This window comes from Morone saxatilis, unplaced genomic scaffold (genome assembly GCF_004916995.1).
Source record: "Morone saxatilis isolate NCDOM2014 unplaced genomic scaffold, NCSU_SB_2.0 Contig9, whole genome shotgun sequence".
In the NCBI taxonomy this organism is placed as follows: Eukaryota; Metazoa; Chordata; class Actinopteri; family Moronidae; genus Morone; species Morone saxatilis.
The window spans coordinates 8,919,634-8,937,357 of NW_023340268.1; the positions used below are offsets into that span (position 1 = coordinate 8,919,634).

Sequence of the window (17,724 nt, forward strand, 5' to 3'; positions counted from 1 at the left end):
AGTGTGAAATCTTTGCCCTTAATCGTCAGAAGCCAAAATAAGCCAAAGTAAATTGAAAATAACATCTGATAAATCGCTCAGCCATTGTAATTCATCCGAATTTAAGTTTTTCTTTTTTTTTTACCTGTAGGAGCAAATCCTAATGCACCGCTGGAGGTATCCGTCTCTTTCCCTTCATGGTATCGAGGGAGCTTTCTCTGAAGCAGGAGCCAAGACCGTTATCCCCCGCAAGGTCATCGGCAAGTTCTCCATCCGCCTCGTCCCTGACATGGACCCCAAAGTGGTGGAGAAGCAGGTTAGACCCTGAAATATCTTGACACTGATTGTATCCAACACTGAGTCTAATGCTTTCATCTGGTAGTTCTAATCTGACCACAACAGTGTCAGTGTTACAACAAGAAAGAATATTGCTTCTGCACCAAAATCTAGTAAACGGTAAATAAGATTTACAGAGCAGCCTAAAGTTCATATGGTGAAAAATTGGCTCATAAAGCTGCTAAGATACTGAACTGACCTTCTGAAGTGAATCTATTCTTGACAATAAATCAGTTAAAAATTGGGTTTTCCTGTCATTGCAAAGACAAATGGTGTCAATGAGTTGTAGAAGATCCTCTTGGCTGTACTACTGGTACTGATAATTCTTAAAATAATGTTTGAAATAATAACAGTTGTTGTCTATATCAACCTGGTCAAAAGCAGAAAAGAGGAATACTAAAAAAAGTTGGGAAGCACATTAAAATTAGAAAGAAAATGAATCCAGTGGGTACAAGAAACATTATCATAATTATTGAAATACAAAACCAAAATCACACATCGCAATTGAATAATATTAGACACAAAGCTAGACATCAAACCAATATATAATAAACAAACACATCCTGTTATATTAATATTATTATATTAATATTTTCACATTATGCCACTTTGGATTTGATTTAATTAATTGTACAGCCAACTCTCTATTGTTGGCCTTCTGATTGAATACATAAAATGATTCATGTTCACTAATGAATTCTAATGTGGGTTAACAGATTTAAATCCAGGTACATTATGGAAAAATATTAATTACTTGACTAAAGATAATTTTTTTTTTTTACTTTTTGAGCTTAATATTCTAACAAAGATCTGCGTCGCAAAAACACAAACCTCTGTGACTTCTCTCTTTGCTTTCTTGTTTTTCTTTCTTCTTGGACTGCGTTGGCACATCTCTAATAACACATAACACTGATGATAGCAAATACACAGATAGACATTGTGTAGAAAGCACCATGATAGCTGCTTTGATTCAATTTCATGATGGGTACGGTGGACAGTGAGGGTCACATTAAACACAGCAGTGTAAGCTTCTTAAAATCTTAATCAACTCCAGCCTGGGACCAGACCTCTGCTGCCTCTCATCAATACCAGCTGTCATTGATCTCCGCTGACAGAAAAGTCTCAGTTTTTGATGTCAAAATATCTCCCAGTTGTCCTCACAAACTTTGATTTCGCTCATATTTTTCTTTTTCTTTATCAAGGTTGTGAGTCACCTGGAGAAGAAGTTTGCTGAACTGGGAAGCCCCAACAAAATGAAAGTGAACATGGGCCACGGAGCCAAAGCCTGGGTCTCTGACTTCAACCACCCACACTACATGGCTGGTCGCAAGGCCATGAAGACAGGTACAGAGGCTGAGTGACGCAAAGGCTGATAGAAACATATATGATTAAAGGAGCAGGTCACTCAAAATAAACTTTCTTAAATAGTCACTGTTGAGGTTTCTATGATTCTACAATGGAGGCTAAAAGAAATTTGTTTTTAGTGCTCAAAGAACATTTAAAAGACAAAAGTAGTTAGTATTTCGAGAAACAATGTCCTGGTTACTCTAATTACTATCAGCAGTTTCATAGGTAGAAAATAGTTCTCATTTGTTTCGATAAACCTTCAAAACACAAACAAACTGAGGTCTAGATACCACAAATAGTTAAAATGTTTTTATAATTTGTGTAAAACTAAAACTGTTTTGTTTCTTTACTTCCTTACTGATCATTCTCATCCATTACCTAAAGAGTTTTATTGACTGTCCTTCACATTTTCTCGTCTAGTCTTTGGTGTTGAGCCCGACCTGACCCGTGAGGGCGGGAGCATCCCCGTCACCCTGACCTTCCAGGAGGCCACGGGACGCAACGTCATGCTGCTGCCGGTGGGATCCTCCGACGATGGAGCTCACTCCCAGAATGAAAAGATCAACAGGTACGTCACAGTGCTTCAACTTCATCCCCTTATTTCCACTGAAGTTGAAAAGTTTGTAACTAAAACAACCATCACTATGGACACATTTGGATTTGATATTGAGGGAAAGAAACTATTATTAAGGCCAAAGAAAAGGTTGTTTAAGGCTGTTAAGTATAGTTTTCACCTCCACATTTTCTGTTATGTTGAATTTATTAAGTTTTCCACCCAAAAGTTATGTTGAAAACTTAAATTCCTAATGAATAATCTATTTTTAACAAGCCCATCACTGTTTTATCTTTCCCTTTTCAGAACCAACTACATTCAGGGGATCAAGATGCTCGGCGCGTACTTCCACGAGGTTTCCCAGCTGGAATAAAGTGATGTCTTATTATGAAAAGTGTAAAATATGTCCATCCTCACTATCAGAGCCTTTGTGGTATGATTTATCCTCTACAGTTAACAGTTTTATACACACTGCCTCCTCACAATAAAAGTGTTTTTCTTTGTTACCGTATGTTTTACTGTTTCATTAATGCCTTGATAGAATTTACTGTGGCTCCACTTTTAATAATGTCCCTGATTTAGAAAATAACTTTAGCAGTTTATTGTCTGTTAGTCTGGTTATTGTATCCAGTGAAGAGTGATTCAGCAGGTATTAAATCTTGTCAAGGCCTCAGTGACAATAAGCTGATATAAATATCTGTGATTACAGTCTTTATTGCTCTATATCAGTTAACAGGAGTCTTGCATAAAACAACCAGTACAACCAGTCCCTGTGCATAAAACTAAACTCCAGTTACTATAAAACCTATAATGATTATTGTGTATTTTTATATTTACTGTCTTTTAAATTTAAAAACATCAGAAGAACTGACACTTTTTACTGATACTCATTTTACTCATTTAAATCCTTTTACTAAAGTAAAAATACAAGTAAAGTCTCACTTTCATAATCTTACTCAAGTAGAAGAATATCTTCAGCAAGAAATATTAAAAGTAAAAGTACTCTTTCCCCTGTGACTGATCATATATCTGACATTATTAGATTGTTAATACTGATGCATCATTGGGTATTGTATCAATGTGTAGAAGAGTAGAAGTATAAAGTAAGATAAAATGGAAAGTAAAGTAGATTAAGTAGATAGAGTACAGTTATTGACTAAATGTTATTTTCCACCACAGTATATCTTTTAAATCACATTAATACAGTTGTAATATGTAATATGGTTATAAGTTAAAGACCTGATGTTCTGTCAAATATTATACCTCCATTCAAACAACCCACAAGTATTAAATACTTTAGTAATATTCACACTGAGGGAAAAGGAGAATAGTTGAACTGAGAGTTTGGGACATTTCTGAGGCTCCTGTCTCTTTAAGAAAGAGGCGGACTGTGGAGGAAATGGTTGCCAGGCAGGCGTCAACCCTCTTTTATATCTAAACGTTAGATTAGCAAAATTAAAAACCTACACAACTATTACCCAGACTACTGCATTAATCTCTATCGTCTTTATGTTTCTCATCACTCATAAAGTTTTCACGTACGTACATTAAGTCCGTGTAAAACAACAGAAATCTCTCGTTTTGTGAGATCGGGGGATACAGGAAGGTAACCTGGCAACACAAGCTGTCATTATCCGGCGCGGGAAAATCGTAAACAACACGAACAGGAAGAAAAAACTCTTTAATTTAATTTAATATGATAGTTTCCACCACACACGTAACCTTTTCGTCTGCTTAAGTAGCTGTGACTTGTATTAGAGTATATCAGAGAGAATAATTAACTCACGGTTAATGAAGAAATGACGCTTTAGCTGCCAAATACTGAGAAATACTAACAACAATGATGCGTTTGTAACGTATTGATCCTTCGGTTTACCTTCATGATGGATCGATACAACGAGGTGAAGCTTCTGCTGAAGAACTGGGAACAAGGGTTTGTCAAACAGCACCAGAAGAAACCGAACAAGGTAAAGTAAAGCTAATCGTTTTGGTTTACAGTAACAGGATAGTTCGTGTTCATCTTCGTGTGTGTTGTTGGTTGTTTGTTTCCATATAGTTTAATATTATAATCTTTAATTTCCAGGAGGACATTGATGAGGCTCCAGAGGAAACCAGGAGTGAGTATAATCCACAACCTGCAACCCAGATATTATATATATTATACATATTATATATATATAGTTTGTCCCTTATATCTAGTCCACCTCTAGCATTAATAATCTGTCCAGAGATTGAAGCATATTTCATTGTGACTGTGATTTATTAGATTATTAATGCATCAATGTGTAGGCAGTATTTAGTTCATTTTAACTACTTTATATAAAGTATTGCTCTAAACTAGAAGTCAGGCCTCTACAAAGGGTCACACAATAAATCTGAGGGGTTGTGAGATGATTAATGGGAGAGGAAGGAAGCAAAAACAAACCTGCTACACAAATTAATAGTTTATTTTTTGGACTTTTCTTGTAATTCTTGCCGTTTTTTGGTAGTTTTTCCTCTTTGAGCCTTGAACAGTTAGACTAGAGCTGTCAAATAAGTTTTGTGCAGTAAAAAGTAAATTTCCCTCTTGGAGAAGAGTAGAAGTATAAAGTAGGATAAAATGCAAATAATGAAGTAAAGTAGGTTACAAGTACAGGACTTGAATAAATCTACTTAAATAACCTGTCCAGAGGAAGGAGAATATCACATTGGTTGTCTTTATTCCAGAGCTGTATAAAGAATACAGAAGTTTGAAACAAGCCAAAGAAAACGGCGGCAGTGATGCAGCCAGCGGACATGTTGAGCAGTCGAGACCTACAGCCGAGGTCAACACACCCCAGAAGGTACTGAAGAGTAGATTCATAGTAGATTTATGTAGAAAACAAACCAACATTGACAAGTGAGGCGAGGAGTTTTGATATGATTATCTGCCTGTTGTTGATCTACACAGGAGTCCGACTGTTGGGGGTCTCATCTGAACCGCAGTTCTCAGCCTGTGTCTTCTCCCAAACTGACACCGCAGGACAGAGACAGTCTCAAGGCCTCTGCCCAATACTATGGCCTAAAGCTTAAAAACAACATGGGGACACTCACTAAGGTGAGGCACACTCTACAGCACATTATAGTAAATGACAGACTTCCTGGTTGTCTGAGAATAAAGCGACCAACTGGTTACAATAACAATGATTTCTTGTTGGTTGGTTTTGGTGCTGAAGCTGTGATTCCCTTCTGTTATTCTAGGACAGACCTGTCTCACTGAAGAAACCGCTCCTTCCTGGTCGGGTGCCTCTAAACTCCTTAAAAGATGGACAGACAAACAGTCCCGTTGCTGCCACTGCCAAGACCACTTCCACTGACCCCGAATCAAACCCTTTCTCACCGAGGTAATCACATGGAAGGAGTAGATTAGCTGCATATTATAATTGCACTATTTACTGATAATTATATAGCAGTTATTTTGCTGAATATTGCACCTCTATATCACACGTGTTTCCATGCCAGGTAGCCAGTAATGGCTCCTAAATGTTTTCTGTGATCGTGTCCCTTTTCACAGAAGAGTAAAGACTTGCCTGGGGTCCCTGTCTTCACCAAAACTCAATGCAGTGGAGCCTGAAGATCAGTTTGAACCATTTGAACCTGTCAGAGAGTCTCATGAAGAACCTGCAAATTCTAGTAGCTCGAGTAAAATTATTAGATCACAGAAGCCAAATGCCTTTAGCGTGGCTCCCTCTCCAGCCAGATCTTCTGCCCTGATGTCGTCAATACTTTCTCCAGGTAGAGTAGGACCTTTGAGAGGAGATGTCGGAAAGTTAAATGAAAGTGTGGGAGCTTCAGGAGGCAAAAAAGAAAATGTTGAAACTTTAGGAACTCCACATAAGGGTATTGGTGCTGGAGCTTTGATTGGGTTGAGAGGAAGCCCGCAGTGTGTTGGAGGCGTCAGAGGAGGAATGACAGGAAGACCCTCTCCTGCCAGCAGGCTGAGTTTTGTTGATGAGAAGTGGCTGGAGAGGTGTCAGGTGTTTGGAGAGATGGGGACGGAGGTGAAGCCTGCAGCCGGCAACCAGCAGATAGATCTGGAGAAAAGAGCTGAGAAAGAAAAGGAAGGAAAAATACAAGGAGATGAAAAAGTTCGAAAACAAGAAGTGGATGGAGAGGGAGAAAAAAGAGAGGCAGACTCGGGAAGAGATGAAGAGCTTAAGAGCGTTAGTAGTGACAAAATAGACAGCAGTAGCGCAGCGAAACCTGTTCTACAACACACTGGGAAAAAAAGTACAGGAGGGGAAGAAAAAATAAAAAAGAAGAAAGGTGACGAGATGGAAAGACGACTGACGCCGCCTCCAACGCCGGAAGACGAGAGCGAAACCGGTCAGAAATCCAAAGGTACAAAGAAGAAAGGGAGGAAAAGGCAGAGAGAGGGAGAGGACGTGGAGGGAGAGACGACAGAGGAGGGAGGAGTGAAGAAGAGGCGTAAGAATGCAAAAAAGAAAGAGGAGAGCTCTGATGTAAACCCCAGCCCAGCTCAAGAAGGAGGGAAGAAAAGGAGAGCCAAGAAAAAAGGAGAGGAAGATGAAGAGGCTGAAAAAGAGACAGAAACTAAGGCACCAAAAAAGGTAAGTGTAGTTAAGTTTGAACTCATCTCAGCACAACTGTGTTTGTATTGTTCTACAAAAGAGTTAAATGCAGTATTTTTCCTGTTAAGGTTCCTCAGGAGAACTTGTTAGGAGAAATAGAGGAGGAATTTGGAGCCAGGAGAAAGTATTACTCTCAGCCGGTCAGACCCAGGTAAGGCCGTACACGTGTGCTGTACCTGTACACATAATGTTTGTTGAAACATCTCTTTTTGTAGTCGGTGTACAAAAAGAAACAATCTTTATTTGTACAGGAACGTGAAAGGCCCTGAGGGTAACTTTGTGAAGATAAATCTGAAGAAGAAATCTCATGTGAAAGGATACGCACTCAGAGGGGCTGGTCTACGCAAACAGGTACGTTTTATTTGTGTGTTTGCAGTGTGTGTGTCTAGGACTGATCTCTAGTGTAGAATATGTCTTATAATCAAAAAAAAAAAGTAAAACGGAACTAAATTATAAAACAAACTCGGTTGTCAGCTTTGTTCACTGATAATTGAAAATAAGACACTAGTGTATTTGTGATATATTTATGTGCCTTTGTCCCAGAAATCTGAACTACATCCAGTCTCACACGCCTTGTTAGACTGCTGTGATATAAATTCCTGTATTACAAAAATGTTTTTTTTTACTGTGTGTGTGTGTGTGTTTGTAGTTGTACATGCAGAAGTTCCAGCTGAAAGGCGAGCGTTTCGGTGGAGGTGGTGGATATTTTGGCAGAGGAAGGGGCGGTGGATTCAGAGGTGGATTCAGAGGAGGGTTCAATCGACAGGGTGACACCTGCTACAAGTGCGGAGGGACCGGACACTGGGCCCTCGAGTGCAAGGGACCAGGTAGAACAAAGCGGTGCAAATTCTCTTTAAACTTTAAAATTGTCTAAAGTTATTCATCTCATGTGGTGTCATATGATTTAAATTCCTGTGACAAGTTTAAAGCTGTTTGCTTGAACACATCAGGACCGTACTAGTAATGATAGATTCATGCTTGGGGGAGAATAAATATATAAATATCACCTCTGAAATGTTTCTATTGATAGACAAATAATAACTTTTGCAGCACCTCCTCCTCCTCCCGTTGCTGAGGACCCGCCCGCTGAAGAGGAGCCGTTTGAGCTGCCCACGCTGGAGGAGGTTGCCAGGGCGACAGGGACACTGCGACCTCAGCCGCTGGGTACGACGGTTGAACTTATTGTGTGTTTAGAGCACACTGCTTTACACATTTCCTGTGTATAAATGAAATAATGTAGGTTTTCAGGTTTGTCTGATGTGTGCAGCCTCCCAAGAGTTAGTGACAACAACTTATCTAATTTAACTTTAATCAACCCAACAATGTTGTAGATTTGCATCAACAGGAAAAGAAAGTTGTCGGTCGGTGAGTTTGGCTGGTTATCAAATTGTATTTTGTCTTAATATGGCCAATTTAATTTATTACATTTCATGTTACAGTTAACAGTGGAGGTTTAGACAAGGAGCACATGGAGGATTCACTTTTACTATTATAAATCATACATGTATTCATTAATTAAGTCCATTTTAATCACTTTATTGTCTTGGAAATACAAGATTATTTTTCCTAAATTGCTTTTTTTCATAAAGTCTTGTAATTTTGCTGCTTTGCAAATCAGAGCACAGTGTTTGAGAGAACTTGTTGCATTATTACAAGTATTTTACAAGTAGTTTGTTGGTCGTGTGTGTGTTCCAGTGGCGTCTCCCAGTATTAATGAGGAGCAGCCGCACCAGGAAAAGGAGGTGGACAGTAACCATAAAGACGAAGTGTTGCTGAATGTGATTCGTCCCGACTACGAGCGTCCTGCTCCTCCTCCACCAATGCAACCACTTTATGATCTCAAAGATGGTGGGAAAGTCCAAGGTAAACACTTACTGTGTTCCTTACATTGAAACCCTGTATAATAAGTCAAAGGATTAAACACATAGACGCACTGTACATTTATTCAAACGTTTTGTCTGTTTAGAAACACCTGCCGAGGTGTATGCAGCTCTAAAGGACCTTGGCTATCAGTCATTTAGACCAGGACAAGAGGAAGCCATCATGAGGATCCTGTCAGGTATGTACAGTCCACACATGTAATAAAACAGACACACATCTGTACACCTGTAATCTGTATTCATGTTTGTCTGGCGCTCTCTCATTTTTTCTTTAGGTCTCTCTACCCTCGTAGTGTTGTCAACAGGGATGGGTAAATCATTGTGCTATCAGCTCCCTGCCTACCTGTATGCTCAGCGATCAAAATCCATCACTTTGGTCATTTCACCTCTAGTCTCACTAATGGATGACCAGGTAATCTCACACACACACAAACAAGCAAAAAGAATACATACAGAAATCAGACATTTTGTCATTTCTAGTCATAATTGAAGGTTACAGAGCAAATACACCATCTCTCTTTGAACAGTGACACAGTTATAACACATTTCGTTGTGTATGTCTTGTTTGTGTGTATGTGTGTGTAGCTGTCTGGCCTGCCAGCCAATCTGAAGGCAGCCTGTATCCACTCCAACATGACGATGAAACAGAGAGAAGCTGCGGTAGAAAAGGTAACAGACACAATAGGAGTCTCTACCGTAAAGAGTTGGAGGAAACAATAACAACAACAACCAATATCTTCCTGCGTCTCTCAAAGAGTAAAATGTTATCACAAATTTCAAATCCAGAATCAAACGCCAGACTTTTCCTCATTTAATCATATATTCAGTAGTATTTTCAGCCCATAGTGTGTGACCTCCCTCCTCTGTTTCTCCAGGTGAAGTCAGGCCAGGTGTGTGTGTTGCTCCTCTCTCCAGAAGCTCTAGTCGGTGGAGGCGGTTCAGGTTCAGGGTGTCTGCCCTCGGCTCAGGAGCTCCCGCCTGTGGCCTTCGCCTGTATAGACGAAGCTCATTGTGTCTCAGAGTGGTCACACAACTTTAGACCCTGTTACCTAAGACTCTGTAAGGTGGGTTAATGACGGTGTCTGTGTGTGTGTGTGTGTGTGTTGCTTAACTGTAGTTGACCCATCTGTCTTGGAAAAATAACTTAATAAACGTGTGATGTATTTGCTGTTTGCAGGTACTAAGGGAGCGTCTGGGAGTGCAGTGCCTGCTGGGACTCACGGCTACAGCCACGCTGTCCACTGCTCTGGACATCGCACGACATCTTGACATCACTGATCAGGACGGCATCGCAGTCCGATCTGCAGCAGTGCCTTCTAATCTGTTTCTGTCTGTGTCCATGGATAGAGAAAAGGATCAGGTGGGATGAGTTTCAGTGTATCTCTGACCAGATGAAGCAACATTGACCTTACCTCAGTAGAATAAAGAGTTTTAGGTGTATTTAACTGCAATATTTACAGCAGTTTTCTCAAATGTATGGTTGTACGTCTTGCCCTTTACTGTATCGTCAACTTTTTGTCTTTAGGGCCTTTCAGTATCTTTCCTGAAAGGGGGATCGTTTCTTGGTTTGTCTGTGACTCCGTCATTGTGTACTGCACAGGAAGAGGAGACAGTTCGTTGTGGCGGCGCTACTCCAGGACCTGCCTGGCAGTGGAGTGCTGGTGAAAGAAAACAACACAGCCAACAGCCAGTACAGGCACAAAGCATACCTGTAGGGCAGAGAAAGAACGAGCTGGGTAAGAGTGGATAATTCATGTTTTGATTGTTTATGATTTTAATTAAGAGAAACATCAGAATGTGCCAGATGGTTGTATTAGATCCACAAATGGCTTTTCCTCTAATTTGAATACTTTTACGTCTCTCTCGATGTTCTTTTGTTTTCATAATACCTTTATCTTTTAAACATTTAGCTAAGGAAGGAAGATTCGTAAACCTCTGGAAATTGGCAGGCGGAGTCTGTACCACGGCTGGCTTGTCGGCATCAGAGCGCCGTCGCGTTCAGAACAACTTCATGTGTGGGGAACTTAGAATCGTAGTGGCCACTGTGGCGTTTGGCATGGGCCTCGATAAGTCTGACGTCCGTGGTATCATCCACTACAACATGCCAAAGGTGGGTGGTGGTCTCATTTTAACCAAAACAAAAGGTCTTGAATGACTGTTCAATTTTTTATAGATTATTATGTGAATATACTCAAAAGATCTTTGATGACTTGATCTTAAACCCAGATATCACAACTCAAAGCAACATTTTGTGTAAAACTATCTTATCATAACTTATCATTATCAGTATTCCATTACTTGTAAATGTTTTTCCAGAGCTTTGAGAGCTACGTTCAGGAGATTGGGAGAGCAGGAAGAGATGGAGAACCAGCACACTGTCACCTCTTTCTGGACCCTGAGGTAAGACTGTAACTAAGTTGGCTCACTGACATCATGAAACACTGGATTTAGTTGTTTTGCAGTTAAAACATGCATGATAAAACTTTGTTAAACAGTAAAATAAGTATAAGTAAATACAAATTGATTGGGGTTTTAAAAAGTGTATTTGGTGTAAGTCTTTATATTATGTGAGCTGTATTTCACAAAGGTTTGTATCTACAGTTTGTTCTTTACAGTGAATTCTATCTTTTTTCCCTCTGTTGATGCCTGAATGTGTCACAATTAAATCAGTAAAATATGTTTTCTATCAACCGTTTTTTGTCTTTTTTAAGTGTGGTCATATTTAGTCAGGGAAGATATTTTCAAGGTATTTTTTGGCTTCAAACCTCTTTTACACATTGTTCAAAATCCTAGTTTAGTGAATCTATTAATATACAGATAACAGATGAAAAATCATATCTGTTCACAACAGTATTCTCGACTGTTGGTTGTCTTTTCTTGGGGCTTTTACCCTCACAGTATATTTTAAGTATAAGAATTTGTGTGTTTGTGTGCAGGGTGGCGACCTCCACGAGCTCCGCCGTCATATCTATGCGGACACAGTCGACTACTACACAGTAAAGAAACTGGTGCAGAAGGTTTTCCCTCCGTGCAAATGTAAACAGATACACCAGAAACAACAGGAACTTGTGAAGGTAACTTTACCTGCATGTGTGTGTGTGTGTGAGTGAGACAATACTGTTTCAACAAATAGCTTTCAGGCTATGGTTAAAAAAACTGGAACTTTCCACTAAGTAAAATACTCTCTGTGTGTAAAGGACATAGAAGATTCAGAGCTGCTGGAAATGATGGATGTGTGTGATGAGGAGAGCAGCCTGAACCCTCCCACTCATCAGGACGCAGTACATACAGACACACCCGTACCGTCTACTGTACAGGTAATTTAAACTACTACTATTCTTGAAATTACTCTTTCACCAAATAAAAGAATAAAAGTTTTAGCGTAACTTTGTTTTCGCTGCAAGGAGACGTCACATCCTGATGCAGCAGAGGTACCTGTCCGAGAGGACAGAGATGAAGGAGAGGAAAAGAAAGGAGGAGAAAGCAGAGAAGCAGAACCAGACAGTGGAAAAGGAGGAAGCTGATGGTTTGATGAAGGACAAGGACGTGGAGGTGAAAGGAGCCGGTGATTGGCTGAAGGACCACGAGGAGGAGAGCAGCGATTGGCCCAGAGAGCGAGTGTGTCACACGCATGAGAGAGCGATTCCCATCCAAGAAACTGTCGAGGCTCTGGACATCACAGAGGAAGGTAAGTGGAAACACACACAAGGGCATGACAGAATAAATAACAGCAAGCATATAAATAAGATGTAATTGATAACCAGATAAGATAAGTGACAGGTTACACACACACACACACAACACACCCGCACACACACAACACACCACAGCTGTAGAGAAATAGCTGGAACAATATGGGTCAAATCTCCTGAAGCAGGAACATAACATGTTTAGTTTTAAGTACATTCACTAATGGGATACACATCATAAAAAGTGGAACTAAAACTTAACTAATTGTCTTTCTTTATTTGCATGTTTGTGTATTTTTCAGGTGTAGAAACGCTGCTCTGCTACCTGGAGCTGCATCCCCAGCGCTTTGTTGAACTTCTCCACCCAACGCTGTCTGTGTGTAAAATCAGCTGCTACGACGGACCAAGACAGCTCCAGAAAATCACTAAAATGTAATCAAATGTCTGTCAGTCTTTTAGGAACCTGAAAAAAGAACATAAAATGTGCCTGGCTGCACCGTGTGTGTGTGTGTGCATGAATGTGTTTGTCATTAGATATTTGAAATGACAAATATGTGCCGTTTCCTCAGCTGCCCTCCGGTTGCTGTAGTGTTGGCCAGAAGGCGGATGGCGGGCGAGCGAGTGGAGACGTGTGATCAGCTGGAGTTTGATGTTGTCGAGGTGGCGGACACTATGGGATGGCAGCTTCCTGTTGTGAAGAGAGGACTGAGACAGCTGCAGTGGAGCACTAGTAGAGGTATGTGTGTGCACAGAGGTTATTGACTGAAACTGAAAACATTTAATTAACTTTTTAAAAAAATTATTCATATTTCAATAAACAACATTATGTTTATTGAAACTGAGTCAATGTGTTTGTATTGTAATACCTATTCTGACAAATATGATATATATTCATATAATACATGATCCATATAATAAAAGAACACTGAAACTAATAAAAACAGACTCAAACTAAACATTTTTATACAATAAAAACTAAAGTGAATGAGCAAACCCACTCTGGATCCTAAGTTAAACTAAACTGAATTAAAAAAAATAATTAAAATTGAAATAAAAATAAGAACTAATGAAAAATACAAAACTATAATAACTGAGCACTAATGACATTTTTATAAGTATACATAGCTTTCTGTTGTTTTTCTTTCTCCTTTTTTCTCTCTTCAATAAATTTACATCGCCTTCGGGTAGATTTGGTTTGTAGAATTTAAAAAAACCGTCCGGAAAAATAGACACAAAAGCAAAACACACAGCAGGAAAAAGACGTCATGTTCGGTGCAGTTAAACTAAACTCTAACACTCTCTTATCTCTTACTCCTGTGTTATAGAAAACTTCACTATACAAACTGACGCTGGCACAAAAAAAAGACACTCAAGCAAGTTATTTGTGTTTCAGCCGGCGGTCGAAGCGGTATCCAGGTTGAATTGTCCTCCATATCCTTCTACTTCCGTTCCTTCGGCGACCTCAGCGACGAGGAGATGGACAGAGTTTGTCAGTTCCTCCACAACCGAGTGCAGAACCAAGAGAGAACACAACTGTACCAGCTGACCGCCTGCTTCAAGGCCTTCAAAAGGTCCACGCACACACACACACCTACCTCTGCACATACTGTGGCATACATTTACATATTTACATTTACTTTGTATATATTAGCACATATTGTGTATTTATTTTATTACTATAAGGTACTCTAGCTCTTATTATATGTCTAATTTTTATTTTTATTTTTTTACTGATTCTGATTGGCTCAGATCTTTTTTTCATATTTTCTAATGGGATTATTTTCCTGTGTTGTTGCAACTGAATTCTTGAATTTCTCCTCGGGATAAATAAAGTATCTATCTATCTCTGAACACATCAACAAATACCAGCAGTACATGACACTAAAATCTCAATTTGTGATTCACTTTTTAAAACCCAATCACTTAATACAGGATGAATAAATTCTACAGATTTATTGTGAATTTAGGTTATCTAATGGGTAATGCTTTATAAAGGTTGCTATGAAATCTGTAAATCTCCACCCTTTTACCCTGATTTCCTTCCACATCTTTGACACCCTAAACTTATTTTAAAAATCCAGCAGAAACCAATAGAGTCCCGCAAAATGTCCCAAAGAATCAGTCAGAACTAGGAAAGGACTCTGAAATGGTAACACGGACTGTGTGTGGATGTATTTGACTGTCTGTCCCTTATATGTGCGTCTACTCGCCCACACTACTTGCGTCTGTGTGTAACCATGTGTGTGTCTTGTGTCGCAGTGTTGCGTTCCGCAGTGCGTCGTCCTGTGTCGATGATTTGGACGAGAGCCGCAGTCTCCGGCTGAAAAGCCTTCTCTCTGAGTACTTCGACAAGAGGCGAGACCGAGGCTACGCGCTCGCACCATTGGACGTCGAAGAGCTCGACAAATATAAGGTAGAACGCACGGATCGGCTGTCAGGATGAATTTGTGTCTTAAATGGTCTGGATATTGTAGTTTATTTACTCGTGTGTTTGTAGTTGGCAGACTGGGAGAATCAGATCAGAGCCGACATCAGAAGTTTTCTTGGCAACCGAAGTGATGAGAAATTCTCTGGAAGAGCTGTTGCTAGGATCTTGCACGGCATCAGTGAGTTCACAAACACAAACACACACAACACCACGCACACACACACACATCACACACAGCACAGTCCTACTGGCAGATGGATATCCAGCTATATATCGGCATTAATGATATGTGTCATTAGATTATCATACTTCATACATTAAATATAAAAGCCAGGATTTTTTACTGTTTATAGTTATTTGGTTATTTCATTAATCAAATATAGTTTCATTTGTAAAATATCTGAAAATAGTGAGAAATGTAACAATTAGTCAGAGACCAAAGTGAAACCTTCACAGTGCAAATCATTATTATTATTATTATTATTAAAAATAAGTTAAAATTATTTTTACGAATGAATCTAAACAATATTTTTGTTTGCACATTTCTTTTTGCTTCATTCAATGTACAAACACCAACTTTATTTAACTCTATTTAACCAGGAAGTCCCATTGAGATCAAAAATCTCCTTCACAACACATTTAAATAGAACATAAACGACATATTATACAGAAATCCACAATAAAACAGAAGGACTATTCAAACACAACCACATGCCTCTATTACCATATTCATTATGATACATTTAAATCAATCAGTGCATATAAATGTATATTTTATAAACCGCGTAGCTTTAAAATCAGCAGGTCGTCCTATAAAGGACTCTCAACCTCTAGAGGGTGTTACAGGATCAACAAATACATTGTGAGCTCAGCAGTGTTTAACCTCATTAAGGCTCAGATACATACAACATTACCAAGTTATTACTTCTTATTATGCCAGGGAGAGAAATGCACAACTTTCACAGGCTGATTTATTTATTCTCTCAAACACAAAAAAAGCACCTGTTGTCTTTCACCTGGTTCAAGCTGTATGTTAAGTAATGTTATCTTAAGCAGGTGTGGTCGTATCTTCACAAGCCTGTACACAGTCTCGGCTATCTAGTAAACCTGCAGCTTACCTCAGCTTTGTTATTATTTCAAACATCTTCTATCTTTGTGCTCTCATTGGCTGTTAGTTGCATGTGTGTGTTTATAAAATGGGGATTAAACTTTCCACATTTTTGCAAATAAATCCCTCAGTTAAAGCCCCAGTTACTGTTGGGCCCAGTTTGTAATGGTTCTAATTAAATCTGTAAAGAAATATCTATAGCTAATCAATAATACTAACCAAAGCCTAGAGCCAGATTTCTCCACCAGGAAGGGTAAGTCGGGGTTATTTTGTCAGAAGTCCCTGTCTTCATTAGGACTGATGGACAAAGTTGGCCCACCAGATGTTTCTAGTGAAAATAAACGTTAAAATGTATTTAAAAACATGTATAATATAAATCACTGTTTATGCTGGTTTATTTTTTGTGAGGTAAAACGGCTCTTTTAATCTGTAGGATCACTAATTATTAATTAATTAGATTTCAGAATCTGAGCAGGATGACACTTTTTGCCGTTGGCCGACTCATTAACTTTAGTTCTGATCCATCAAGGGAAAATATTTGGGCTATAAACACTCGGGGCAACAGACTAGAGATGTTCCTGGCTCAGGTTAAACCCTTTATCAGTCAGAGGAGGGAGTAAGGTCAGGACTTCACCATCCTGGGAAAATAAATACTAGAAAATATCGGCAACAGCTGTCTCACCGACAGGTTTCAATAATCTGAGACTGACACAAAGTGCAGTTTATAAGCTGTGGATCAACATATTTACATTTCCTTCCTTCCAATCTGTGTTTCAGGCAGTCCTTGTTATCCTGCTCAGACCTACGGCAGAGACAGACGCTACTGGAGGAAATACATCCAGTTTGACTTCAACCAGCTCATCAGACTGGCCACTCAGGAGATCATTCGCTTCAAGTGACCGAATGTGCACCGTTCACTCACTCACTCACTCAAATGCCTGACTACTTATTCTATCATGTTTAACTATTTAATCTGTGCTGTTCTTGTACAGTGTAAATGTTTGTTTTCTATGTAGACTGTAATTCAATAAAAATATTTCTATTTTTCTAGCTTGATCTTGTAGTGGAATTTATTTAAAATATCTAAAATATATGAGGAATACCTCCTCAGTTTTCCAATCTGTGTCGCATAGATAAAATAACTCTTATCTTGTTTTTAGTGGGTTTGGTTTGTACATGGACTCAAAAAAGTCCTGACCCAGAAATGATGATATGAGGAAGTAAAAATAAAAAAACAAAGTGTGATTTCTCGTCTGAAAGTAACCATCCCACTGTAGCAATGCCACTGTTGACTCAGGAAAGGATGCAAATATTGACTTGCACTGACTGGAAAATCTTGTCTGTGTAATGATTAGTCCCTTTCAGTCATGTGTGTGATTTTCCTCACCTAATTTCTCACCTTTTTATTACATATTTACTCAACTTCAACATGTTGACGTGAACTGTGAATTATAAACATTCAGAGAAACAGAGTTTAATTGGGTCGTATTACTGTAAAAGAGCAGTGTAAATGAAGCTCTATTCAATAACTGCACACATATTTCTTGCTGTTAATGTAACTGCTGTATAGTCACCGTGTTCTAGTTTAAAAATGTAATGTAACAGATGCAAAGGCTTCAGTTAAAAGAATAGTTTCAACATTTAGGGGAAAAGGTAGAAAAGATAAATTCCCGCACACTCTTTTCTACTTTTAAAATACTCATCCCACTCCTACGTCTTTGCCTCATGAAATAGATATGTGGAATTTGTGTGTCCGTTTTGAACAAAATCCTCCCACCAGCCACATCCAGACTT

General features: G+C 39.1%; 2 protein-coding genes across 2 annotated transcripts in view; both read left to right on the forward strand.

Annotated features, from left to right (window-relative positions):
- Positions 1–2,726, forward strand: part of cndp2 (carnosine dipeptidase 2) — an 8,735-nt gene extending 6,009 nt beyond the window's left edge. The window contains exons 9-12 of the mRNA XM_035681840.1: positions 131–295; positions 1,518–1,659; positions 2,083–2,230; positions 2,522–2,726. Of these exons, the coding sequence (XP_035537733.1) occupies positions 131–295; positions 1,518–1,659; positions 2,083–2,230; positions 2,522–2,588 (522 nt within the window). The 3' untranslated portion in view covers positions 2,589–2,726. The remainder of the gene's footprint in view (positions 1–130; positions 296–1,517; positions 1,660–2,082; positions 2,231–2,521) is intronic.
- A 1,137-nt stretch (positions 2,727–3,863) lies between these two features.
- recql4 (RecQ helicase-like 4) lies at positions 3,864–16,875 on the forward strand. Its single transcript, XM_035680897.1, is given in 33 exon segments — positions 3,864–4,182; positions 4,299–4,332; positions 4,922–5,037; positions 5,145–5,291; positions 5,435–5,577; positions 5,748–6,804; positions 6,894–6,976; positions 7,077–7,176; positions 7,475–7,652; positions 7,876–7,989; positions 8,521–8,688; positions 8,792–8,884; positions 8,981–9,117; positions 9,291–9,374; positions 9,581–9,769; positions 9,883–10,065; positions 10,231–10,275; positions 10,278–10,352; positions 10,355–10,408; positions 10,411–10,447; positions 10,621–10,670; positions 10,672–10,815; positions 11,022–11,105; positions 11,642–11,779; positions 11,903–12,022; positions 12,110–12,163; positions 12,165–12,393; positions 12,697–12,826; positions 12,964–13,130; positions 13,788–13,965; positions 14,654–14,807; positions 14,892–15,000; positions 16,708–16,875. Coding segments are annotated over 33 exon segments (4,803 nt in total). The 5' UTR covers positions 3,864–4,095; the 3' UTR covers positions 16,830–16,875.
- The last annotated feature ends 849 nt before the right edge of the window (positions 16,876–17,724 follow it).